This window comes from Crocuta crocuta, unplaced genomic scaffold (assembly GCF_008692635.1).
Source record: "Crocuta crocuta isolate KB4526 unplaced genomic scaffold, BGI_CrCroc_1.0 scaffold78, whole genome shotgun sequence".
NCBI lineage: Eukaryota > Metazoa > Chordata > Mammalia > Carnivora > Hyaenidae > Crocuta > Crocuta crocuta.
The window spans coordinates 1,256,347-1,269,003 of record NW_027532617.1 but is presented as its reverse complement, the minus strand read 5'-3'; the positions used below and the strand labels follow the sequence as shown (position 1 = coordinate 1,269,003).

Sequence of the window (12,657 nt, the reverse complement as noted above, 5' to 3'; positions counted from 1 at the left end):
TAATAGCAGATACGAAATGATGCTGCCACTAAATATTGGAATAGTAAGTTTTCGAAAATATTTTCTTTATTTTTAAGAGAGTGCAGGCAGGGCAGGGGCAGCAAGAAAGAGAGACAGGATCTAAAGCGGGCTCTGTGACCATAGCACGCCCCATGCGGGGCTTGAACTCACAAACCTCGAGATCAGGACCTGAGCCAAAGTCAGACGCTCAATGGACTGAGCCAGCCAGGTGCCTCTAGGTATTGGCACGGTGAGTAAAGCCTCGTTTGCTGCCTGCGGAGCAAGCTACTTCCCATTGCCTCGTATAGGGTATCCTTGGCTGAGGAACATCATCTAGAAAAAGTAGGATTCAGCCTCTGTGCCTGGACTGAAAGCCACCCAAGGACAGGGTCAAATACCCAAAAGCAGCCTATTTTGGAGCCAGCAAGGCAAGGGATCCTCGAAGACTTGGGTGTGGCCTCAGGCTCCATTTTTCACTGAGGCTCTGGTCGCTAGCTTTCTGTGGCCTAGAGGGAGGAACACAAATGTTTTCTCGTGTACAATCTCTTCTTACAATGAACATACCAGTCTTCCTCACGGTATTAAAAGAAAGTGGCACAGCCACTGTGCGGGGGTGTGCCCCACACCCCGGAGCTGCGGCAATTACACCATTTTGGATAATTGTCTTGTAATTGCTGCTGTGATTTAAAATCTAACGCTATCCTCCAATTGTTCTGATGCCTTTTCATGAATAATGCAATCGTCCCAGGAGCCCTCCGCCAGTTTCTCATTTAGATTGGCCCTGTGTTTGAGTTATGCACCATTGTCTCACACACCATTGTCTCACAAAACTAATGTGGCAGAGACAATACAGGGAATAATTAGGACTTGGCTAATTACGGGAAACGGGAATGTGAGTGAGGAAGGTATGAAGTTCTTCTTCTGAAAATATTTCCAACCCCCACTTGGCCTCTGGGTAAACAAGAGGAAGGCAGATTTCTCTTTGAGGGTCTACTGCTATCTCCGAATGCTGGACATGCTCCTTCTCTCAGATGTGGTAAGACATTTCTTTTCGGGATGGAAGGAAAACAGATTTTTCCTTAGGGTGACTTCTCTCAGTGGCACTGTGTTGTCATCAAATGCAAACAGTTCTGTAAACATGAGCCGGCACGTCTCCCTACAGTACCAAAATACCAATTGCTTCAATGAATGGGCAATGACAGCTTGGATTTCTGTTTCTGGAATCCGGGCCTTGGTTTAATAGAACCAGAAGAAACCAATTGTATTCAGACAAATGACAACAAGGTCATTTTAGAATTTCAATTTAGCTTCCACCCAAGGAAAGGACCATCTCAGTCTGGTAGAGTCTGGATCATTTATTTCCATGTCAATGACATGATGCCCTCACCATGAGGCCCTCTCAGCCCTAATGAAAGTGGCGGGGTACCCCGACCACCTCGCAGCAAGTGGAAGTATCAGGTCATGTCTAGTCACTGCAGAGTTTTTCATGTTAGGGCCCAATGTAAGTGTCTCAGTCAGCTCACAGCCTGCATTTCTCATTTAGAAGAAAGGCATTCACATGAACACCTAATGGCTCCTCTCTGTCCCCATCACATGAAGGCCTGTCCACCTTGGCATTCCCAATCTGCACACCAGCATACTGCCCTCCTGTTCCCCTCTGGGCCTTTGTACATGCTGTTTATTTGTTTTTGTTTGGGGGGGTGTTTTGGGGTTTTTTTAGAGGCCAGTACAGTATTTCCAAGATTTTTCGGTTCCCCAACCTCTGTTGTTGCCCCCTTACGCTCTTCCACAGCCTCCCAAAGTTAGCCATATCATAGATTTCTCACATCATATTATAGTTTTCTTTTTTGTTTGTTTGTTTTTTATTTCTGAGAGAGAGAGAGAGAGAGCGTGAGCATGGGAGGGTCAGAGAGAGAGGGAGACGCAGAATCTAAAGCAGGCCCCAGGCTCTAAGCCAGCTGTCAACACAGAGCCCGACGCGGGGCTCGAACCCATGAACTGTGAGATCATGACCTGCGCTGAAGTCAGACACTTAACCGACTGAGCCACCCATGTGCCCCCATATTATAGTTTTCTATTTACTTATTTTCCTTGCCAGACTATGACACATGGGTGGTCGGGACTAAGTGTTCCATCCAGCTCAACCATGTCTGTCTGTAGTGAACATCTGGGAAAAGACAAGATGAGTAAAAAAGTAAATGGCTCCCTGTCCTCCTGGACTCAGTAGATGGGGGAAGTGAGGCAGCCACAGCAATTCTGCAGGACCCAGGGCTACAAACTGCAGCAGCCCAGGGTGATGAGAGGCCAGGGCCCAGTGAGCTCTGTGTGTCAGCCAAGAAGAAGCCCCCTTCACGCACTCACAGACTACCCACAGAGTAGGTTGGGGGCTACAGAGCCTCTGGAATGGGCCTGAGGACAAGGGCTTACGGACTATGAGACAGGAAGAGTCTGACACAGAACAGACTGAAATTTGGGAGCCAGGGTGCCTCCTTGTGTGTCTGAGGTGGGTGGGTCAGCACCACAGCCTGGATGGCTGGGAACGATGCAAGCGCGGGGCGCAGCGGACTTCCACCAGATCTAGTGACAGCAAGGGAGATTCCTCATCACTGACCTATCACTAGAGGGAACACTGCTGCCAATAAAGCAAGTTAGGGCTTCCTGGGAGTGGGTGGGGCACTGGATTAGGTAGCATAGCCTCCCGGGAAAGAGGGGGCCCAAGGACTTCAGAGTGTCCTGGTGTGATGTGTGGCCTGTAGGGTAGTTGTTTTATTCTACAGAGTAGACGTGGTTGTTTAATCGCTGAAGTAACCGACTTGGGACTGCACACTCTAGAGATGGCTACTGAATGTTTGAAGGAGTACTCGGACGCCCCCACAGGGGTAGAAGCGGCTGGGAGGAGCAGGGGAGGAGATGGCTCTTACCAGGAGCCTCAGGCAAGTCAGCCTCAATCTTATTTACTTCCAGGTAGCACCAGAGAGTTTGTTTGTTGTCAGGGATTTTAGTAAAGATTTTTCGAGTGGTGAAATGTGTAGTGTTGATGTAGAAGTTGACAGGAGCTATTACCTTAGGCACCTTCCTGGATGAACAGGTGAGCCCAAGGGCCTCTACCCTTTGAAATGGAAGCTAGGCCCTAGGGACTCTATCCCATCTTGAGTCATTTTCAGGGGATTCTGCACCGCCCTCCCCCACTAGAAGCCTAGCTGAAGCCTACTGCCTGATGCCTCATCTACCTGCAGGCAAGGTGTTTGTCGGGAAAGACAAGGGCTGGTTGTTGGGACTTCACTGGGAGGCAGTCATGCATGCCTGTTCGATGCCTGCTAACAGGAGTATGTGTGGGAGAATTCCATGTGAGGCTTGCTCCGTTGTACCAAACTGTCTCAGGGCCAGACACGGGGACATCCAACGAGAGGAGGCCCCCCCCATTGTGACTGCCCAATTATTAGATCCATTTGCAACCTGGTGTTAAGGACTAAATGAGAGGGCCCTAGACCAGCAGGAATCCTTCTCCAGGGTTAGGTGCAAAACCTCGGCCAGCTCTGGCAGCTCTTTGCAGTGCTCTTGGGGTTTCTAATGGGACCTGGTTCCCTCTATGACCAGCACCACTTCCTGTCACCTCGGTGAGTAATTACTGAGTAGCAAACACAGCACTTAGGAGGACTCATTATGATATTTTGAGTTTTCTTTTCAAATGGAATTTTTTAAGGCATTTTTGAGAAACAAGCATCAGAACCCTGACTATTCTTGAGAATTAAGAGTAAATTGGCATCCACAGTCATTCACTTATTTCAAGAGACATGCTGACACTCATTCACTCGCCATTCAACAAGTTCTTCTGGAGTACGCACCAGGGACCCAGGCACCGCAAAGTTGCAACTTGAGTTCTCTGATCACTTGAAGCAAAGCTGTAGTTGTGATGTGTAGAACTCTGAATAAAGAGTTCTGAGGACAAAAAGGACTGGCCGTTTTGCCCAGGCAGCAGGAGGGGGTAGAGAATGACAGGTGGGCAATCTGCCTTCTTATCCCCAAGCAGCTCCTGAACACTCCTGCTTCCCCAAGCCAGCCAGGGTGGCCTTTGATGACACTGACAGGCTTGAGGTCTTTCAAAGCTTGGTCCAGGTTCCGTTAGGCAGATTTGTGCTGACAGCAGCTGGGGTTTGACAGGTTTCCCAGCCTGTAGACAGGTGAGTTTCTTGATGCCTGATGTGGTGACAGCTCCAATAGGCCATCCTGCTATTATTTCCAGGTTTGTGCTGGGTCTGGGGTTTCCCTGCACATTTGCACTTGAGAGGGAGCCAACCTGACAGGCATGGACAGGTAATGTAATTGACTGGTGAGAAGAGGGCACTGTATTTTTAGTCTAAATCTTGGACATCAAAGTCTCAGGAAAGGGCAGGAAGTGATATTCCCAACCTGGCTGCAGAAAGGGCTCTATAGGAAGAAGTAAAGCTTTCACTGTTCGCAGATGACACACCACTTTATATAAAAAACCCTCAAGACTCCACCAAAACACTACTAGAACTGATCACCGAATTCAGTAAGGTCACAGGATACAAAGTGAAGATGTAGAAATCTGTTGCATTTCCACACGCTAATAATGAAGCAGCATAAAGAGAAATCAAGAGAAGAATCCCATTTACAACTGCAGGAAAAATAATAAGGTACTTAGGAATAAACTTAACCAAGGAGGTGAAAGGCCTGTACTCTGAAAACTATAAAACATTAATGAAAGAAATTGAAGATGATACAAATGGAAAGATGTTCCATGCTCGTGGATTAGAAGAACAAATGTCATTAAAATGTCCATACTACCCAAAGAAATCTATGTATTTAAGGCAATCCCTATAAAAATACCAGCAGCACTTTGTTTTCCACATAGCTAGAACAATCCTAAGAATGTGTATAAAACAAAAGACTCTAAATAGCCAAAGCAATCTTGAAAAAAGAACACTGGAGGTATCACAATCCCAGATTTCAAAATCTACTNTGTTTTCCACATAGCTAGAACAATCCTAAGAATGTGTATAAAACAAAAGACTCTAAATAGCCAAAGCAATCTTGAAAAAAGAAGAACACTGGAGGTATCACAATCCCAGATTTCAAAATCTACACCTCAGCAAATGGTGTTGGGAAAACTAGACAGTGACACGCAGAAGAATGAAACTGGACCGACCACTTTCTTATACCATACATGAAAATACACTCAAAATGGATTAAAGACCTAAATGTAAGACCTGAAACCATAAAAGTCCTAGAAGAGTGCATAGGCAGTAATTTCTCTTGATATCGACCATAGTAACTTCTTTCTAGATCCTTCTCCTGAGGAAGGGAAACAAAAGCTACATTGAGAATAGTTATATGTGTGCATATATACATATATATGGCTTCTGAGCAACAAAGGAATCAATAAGACTAAAAGACAATCTACTGTTTGCACATGACATCTCTGATAAAGAGTTGGTATCCAAAATATATAAAGAACTTCTATAACTCAATGCCCAAAAAACAAGTAATGCTATTTAAAAAACAGGCAGAAGACAAAGACATTTCATTTCTCTAAAGATGACATCCAGATGGCCAATAGATACGTGAAAAGATACTCAACCTCACTCATCATCAGGGAAATGCAAATCAAAACCACAATGAGATATCACCTCACACCCATCAGAATGGCTAAAATAAAAAACACAAGAAACAACCAGTGTTCGTGAGGATGTGGAGAAAAAGGAACTCCTGTGCACTCTTGGTGGGAATGCAAACTGGCGCAGCCACTGTGGAAGACAGTATGGAGATTCCTCCAAAAATTAAAAATAGAACTACCCTATGACTCAGTAATTCTATACTGGGTATTTACCCAGAGAAGATTAAAATACAAATTTAAAGATACATGCACCCCTGTTTATAGTAGCATCATTCACAATAGCCAAATTATGAAAGCAGCCCAAGTATTCACTGATAAATGGATAAAGAAGATGTGGAATATATATGCAACAGTATATTACCCATAAAAAAAAAAAATGAAATCTTGGGGCACCTGGGTGGCTCAGTTGGTTAAGCATCTGACTTCAGCTCAGGTTATCTCACAGTTCGTGGGTTCAAGCCCCACATCTGGCTCTGTGCTAACAGCTCAGACACTGGGGCCTACTTTGGATTCTGTGTTTCCCTCTCTCTGCCCTTCCCCTGCTTTCATTCTGTCTCTCTCTCAAAAATAAACATTAAAAAAATTTTGATGAAATCTTGCCACTTATATGGATGGATCTAGAGTTTAATGCTAAGTGAAGAAAGTTATTCAGAGAAGGTAAACACCATATGATTTCACACATATATGACATTTAAGCAACAAAAGAACCAAGAAAAGAGAAAAACCAAGAAACAGACTGTAAACTATAGAAAACAAACCAATGGCTACCAGAGGGGAGGTGGGTGGATAGATGGGTGAAACAGGTGAAGGGGATTAAGAGTACCCTTAATGAGTACTGAGTACCACTGAGTGATGTATAGAATTGTTGAATCATGATATTGTACACTTGAAATAACATTGTATGTTTACTGGAATTAAAACTGTTAAAAAAAGGACTCTACAGTCCTCCCAGGCCCTGACACATTTTAAGAGCGCTCCCCATGTTTTTAAGACTAATGGTTTTTCTGATAAAGAATGGGTTGCAATCACACAGTTGATTATTTCCTTCTAGCAGGCAGGGTCCACATGCCTATCCTGGCACCTCCCAGTAGAAGCTTATGGGCAAGAAATTGTACTTCCTTGTTTGGAGGACTACCCCCCTGAGTATTTTTAAAAATTTTAAATGTTTGAGAGAGAGACAGAGACAGAGCACAAGTAGGGGAGCAGAGAGAGAGGGAGACACAGAATCCCAGGCAGGCTCCAGGCTCTGAGCTACCAGCAGAGACTGATGCAGGGCTCCAACCCATGAACTGTGAGATCATGACCTGAGCTGAAGTCCACTTAGCCTTAGTATTTTAGTCTCTTCCACCTCTCCACAGCAGCATCTTAGCTGGCAATCCACTTCTAGCTCTCACAGAAGCTCTACCACTCTAATCCCTCAGGCCAGAAAACTAAATGCCAGCTGACTTCCCTTCTGTGTCCCTGACATGCAGTTTTTAGAAGTGCATCAACTTGTAAATACTTTACAAAATACTTTCAGAACTTACCACCTAGCCCCACAGCTACCAGCCCGGTACAAGTCACTGCCTTGCTTGGATTGTTGGAATAGAGCCTTTACTGTGTGTCTTTCATGGTATTCTCCACCTCTACCATTCCACTTGACATTTGCCTCTGCCTCTAACTAGGTCAAGTCCATGGGGTGAGAGCAGCATCTCAGATGGGAAGTGCCAGTATTTGATAAATGGACATAGAACCCACCACTGGCAGACCTTGGGGAGCTGACTCCCAGCAAATGTTGAAAGAACGCATAATTTAAGTTATTCAGGTCCATGAGGTGTTATCCTGTTGCGTTCATTAATTTCAGTTAGGAAGCAAAGACCACAGAACTATATCCCTTCATTCCTTGCCCTCTAGGCATATGAATATTAATCTGACCTTAACTGCCTGTTGGGCAGCAGTTTGAGCCCAAGCTTCCAAGTGAGCTGCTTGAGGGTTCCCACTCCATTCTTAGCTGAGTAATCTTGATGTTTCCTGTTCTATCATGGTTTTGGGTAATAAAGCACCTAGTACCAGGAACCACATACCAATGTTGGAGTGACCCATTGGCACTACTGAAACCCTGTGTTATGCCATCGTGAGTGTGTTTCATATCCCAAAACAATTCAACTTCCCTACAGGGAGAACAGGCCAGAAGTGATTAAGTTTGAGGGAAATGAGAAAGGCTGGGATAGAGCCCTGCCTGAGAATGAGGGACAGGACCCTGAATCATCTTCACAACCCAGGGCATAAGTGCTTTGAAGCCAATGGGCTTTTTTTAATGTTAGAGAGAGAGAGAGAGAGAGAGAGAGAGAGAGAACATGAGTGGGGGAGGGGCGGAGAGGGAGAGAGAATCCCAAGCAGCTGAGAATCTGTGCTTGTCCCCAGAGCCCAACATGGGGCTAGGATCTCATGAACAGTGAGCTGAAATTAAGAGTCAAATGCTTAACCTGACTGAGCCTCTCAGATGTCCGGGAAGTCAATGGGCTTTAAACTTTAGTTCATTAGTGTACCTTGAGTTTTCTTGTTTACCTCCTTGGAAGAAATCAGGAACCAGGACAGCTACTTCAGTTTTATTAATCATATTCAGTAAATACACAGAATTTTAAGTAACTTTTCTAGTGGAAGATTGCTGACGAAAACAGCATGCCTCACTTCTTGCTGGCCTTTACTGCTGACTTGGTGACCTTGCCAGCAGTAGGCTTCTTATCCACAGCCTTAATAACTCCCACGGCCACTGTTTGTCTCATGTCCCGCACGGCAAAACGGCCTGGAAGAGATGAAGAATGATAGGTTTCTGGAAAGCCATATGTAAGGACACTCCTTAGTCTGTGCTTCGCCCACAGGAGATAAAGGCTTTCTTCCCAAGACTCTGTAGCAATCCCTGGCTCACCTAGAGGTGGGTACTCCGAAAAGGTCTCCACGCACATGGCCTTGCCGGGGACCATCTGAACAATGGCTGCATCACCCGACTTCAGGGCCTTGGGGTTGTCCTCGAGCTTCTTGCCTGAGCGCCGGTCAGTCTTCTCCTTCAGTTCGGCAAACTTGCAGGAGATGTGAGCTGTGTGGCAGTCCAGCACTGGGGTATAGCCAGCATGGATCTGCCCAGGGTGATTTAAGACAATCACCTGGCACAGAGCAGGACAGAATTGTAAGAAACATGGCACATGTGATCTGGGACCACATCTTCATGAGCCTGGGGCCTTAGAAAAAACCAGGGCTGATCCGTAAGGTGCTGGGAGCTGCACTGGCCTCACAATATTCCAGATCAGACCTATCTTCCCACACAGATTGCTCATAAGGAAAAGCATATTCCTGCCTTTTCAAGAGATTTCAGATGAAAGCACTGTGGATGATTGTCAAAAGGCTCTTCCTCTGTGCCTTGCAGATCCAAGACTTACATAATAAAGGGGGCTAAGAACACAAGAGTTACAATTGAGCCTGGCCCTGAGACAAAGAGCCTAATTTAGAGTTAAGGGCAGATATCCACCCCCACCCAATTGTTTCTGCTTGGAGCACCGGCCCCCCAAGGCATTTGTGATCAGTATTCGGAGTGACTTATTCTGGCCCTGAAAATGCTGATTGCACCCTGTGAAGGAACCTACTGAGGAGCTTCTTTGTGATTATGGGAGCAAAGGTGTTTCCTGAAATACGTTTTTCTTAATACTTCTTAACAAGCTATTGACCCCTGTTCACAAAGTAACTTCACCCTTTTTATGCTGTATGCTAAAGATACCATCCTTCCCCATAGGATAAGCATCTACATCACCTACCTCAATCACTATTGATAAAGGTTATGCAGGAGTCTCCTACAAATCTATGTTCTGGGAAATTCTTACATATCAAAGTTTGTCATCAGAAATCATTGTCTAAGGCAAATGCCACTTCTGTGCCGTACCCCAAAGACTTACTTATAAAATAAAGCGGAGCCCCAGTCAGAGCAGAGACGCGTCTTACATACCAAAGAAGTTTGTCATCAGAAATCATTGTCTAAGGCAAATGCCACTTCTGTGCCGTCCCCCGAACACTTAACGATATAATAAAGTGGAGCCCCAGTCAGAGCAGAGACGCGTGCCTGGTGATCAGAATTTCGGGGCTCTCTCTCTCTCTCGCTGACACCGCCCATCCTTCAGGGACCCCTGGACCCCAGCCAGAGCCGGCCTCCAACAGTAAGGTAAGAATTCCCACCAATGCCACTGCCCTTAAGGCTCTTGGCTTCCTGGGTGCTCACCTGTGCAATAAAGCTGGCAGCCTCCATGGGGGGGTCGTTTCTGCTGTCCCCAGCCACATATCCACGGCGTACGTCCTTTACAGACACATTCTTCACGTTGAAGCCCACATTGTCACCGGGCAGGGCCTCAGCCAGGGCCTCATGATGCATCTCCACAGACTTGACCTCTGTGGTGAGGTTTGTGGGGGCAAAGGTGACCACCATCCCAGGTTTCATGAAGCCGGTCTCCACACGGCCCACAGGCACAGTGCCAATGCCTATCCAAGGGAAGGGAAATCAGAGCTGTCCCACACACCTCTCCCTGCCTTGAGAAACGGCTGCTTGGGAGGTCCCTTGGTTCTGCATTCAAGGACAAAGGGCCACCTATGGAACTAGTAGGAAGCACTGCATGGATCATGAGCTGTTTAAACCACCTATCGCAATAGCCAGAAATGCTGGGTGCTTTTGCACTTTGTCCTAGCTCAGAAGCTGTGGGTTCAAGTCAGGATTTGAACCCTGGCAGTCAGACACCAGAGCTCATTCCTAACTTCCTAACTGCAGAGAAGGGTCTCCCCTCCACCCCACCCAGCCCCTTCACCTCCGATCTTGTACACGTCCTGCAGAGGNGAGGATGGCGTCCAGAGCTTCCAGCAGAGTCACCCCGGTGGCGTTTCCCTCCTTCCGCTCCACCTTCCAGCCCTTGAACCAGGGCATCTGCGGGGACAGAGGGCGCACGTGAGTCTGGGGCACGGGTCCCGGTGCGCCCCCTCCAGGACCAATCGCACCTGCCCCCCACCCCGGACCCCGCACTCACGTTGCTGCTGGGCTCCAGCATGTTGTCGCCGTGCCAGCCCGAGATGGGCACGAAGGCCACGGCGGCTGGGTTGTAGGATCTTCTTGATGTAGGCGCTCACTTCCTTGGTGATCTCCTGGAAGCGCGCGGCGCTGTAGGCGGGCTCCGTGGAGTCCATCTTGTTGACAGCCACGATGAGCTGCTTCACGCCCAGCGTGTAGGCCAGCAGCGCATGCTCGCGGGTCTGCCCATTCTTGGAGATCCCGGCTTCGAACTCGCCCACACCGCCCGCCACGATGAGCACGGCGCAGTCAGCCTGCAGGCGGGACAAGGGGCTGGGGCAGGGAGCCTCGGACAGGCCCGGAAGCCGGCTGGCCCTTCGGGCAGGCCCAGATTCCTTTGTAAAGCTGAGGGGTGTGCCCTGGAAACTTACAAAATTGGCCCGTAGGAATTCATGGACTTTCCTGCACTATCAGGTCCTGCCTCCCACGGAAACTCCTCTACTCCCGCCAATGAGCTTTTAGTTCCTCTTTCCAGGTGCCCAAGGAGGCGCCTGAGGACATACTGCTTTACCTGGGATGTGCCAGTTATCATGTTCTTGATGAAGTCTCTGTGGCCTGGGGCATCGATGATGGTGATGTAGAATTTGCTAGTCTCAAACTTCCACAGGGATATGTCGATGGTGATGCCACGCTCTCTCTCCGCCTTCAGCTTGTCCAGCACCCAAGCATATTTGAAGGAGCCCTTGCCCATCTGGGGAAGGGGAGGGAAGGATGTTGTATGGATGGTGAACGAACAGGTTTTTTACAGCCAACTTCCGGGCACCTTAGACCTGCAGAGTGCACCCTGCTTTCTGCAGGCTGCAAGCTCGACCCCCTCACAAGGGGCACAGCCCCCACTTCCTGCCATTCCTACAAACAATGGGCGCCTTACCTCAGCTGCCTCCTTCTCGAACTTCTCGATGGTTCTCTTATCGATGCCCCCACACTTGTAGATGAGGTGCCCGGTGGTGGTGGACTTGCCAGAGTCCACATGGCCAATGACAACAATGTTGACATGAATCTTCTCTTTGCCCATCGTCTGGCTTCACTAGTCACTGCTGGATAAACACTGGGAACAGGTGATGCCAAGGTATTCCTGGCCTGCCTCCTTTGTTCATTTCCCTCCATTCTCTGCTTGGGTCCAACACCCCTTTCCACTTCAGTGCTTCGCCCAGAGTCTAAGACATGGCAGGCATAAACTGCAAAATAAAACTAACCTGCCCAGGCTCACAGGCTGGGACTGGTCCCGGGGCCCTGGTGGGTACTTCCAAGCAGTCCTAGCTTATCCTTCCTCTGCTGGCCTTCCCCAAAAGGCCAGGGCTCAGCCAATCCCCTCCTCCCACTCCCTTCTCCTTCTGATTCACTTGTGGTAAGAGACCCTGATGCTCTATAGTTCGCTTGTCCCCTATAAGAACTCACCTCTAAGGGAAAAGAAGAAAACTAGGTCCAAAGACCAGCAGGAGCTATAGCAGCTGTGACAGTAGCCAACGGCTCGCCTCTTGCTTTTATAAACCTAGCCCTAGACCCTCCTTCTGGTTCCCACCAAATCCGAAGCCAGAGGCAACTGTTTAGAAAATGACACTCCCTAACCCCAGTCCCAATTTGGAAGACTCCCATCTTGATTGATTGGATTTTTGGATGAAGAGAGGGTGGGTAAGGCCCACTAATGCTTTTTTTTAAGTAGGATTACTGGGCTTGGGGAGTGAGGGGAGGGAAGGCGTGGATAAGATATAGAATACATGTTCACGGTACAGCACTTTGTGCAGGTGTTCCCTTAAGACTAAGGTACAGAATGGTTGTGGCTCTTCATCCATTCAGCATTTACTGAGTGCAGCACCCAACACTGTGCAGTAGGATGAAGACGCCCAAATTAGGAAGCAGTCAAGAGCCCTCTTCTAAGAAGCTCTCAGGCCCGGGGAGACCCGGCAGTCGCTTCTGGGTCTCCTTCAAGTCAGCCATC

At 47.8% G+C, this 12,657-nt stretch overlaps 1 protein-coding gene across 1 annotated transcript; it reads right to left on the bottom strand.

Annotated features, from left to right (window-relative positions):
- Positions 1–8,304: 8,304 nt before the first annotated feature.
- Positions 8,305–11,733, bottom strand: LOC144245190 (elongation factor 1-alpha, oocyte form-like). The gene is given in 9 exon segments (XM_077780622.1): positions 8,305–8,423; positions 8,547–8,781; positions 9,885–10,141; positions 10,462–10,490; positions 10,492–10,577; positions 10,678–10,753; positions 10,755–10,972; positions 11,230–11,409; positions 11,590–11,733. Coding segments are annotated over 9 exon segments (1,344 nt in total).
- Positions 11,734–12,657: the final 924 nt, after the last annotated feature.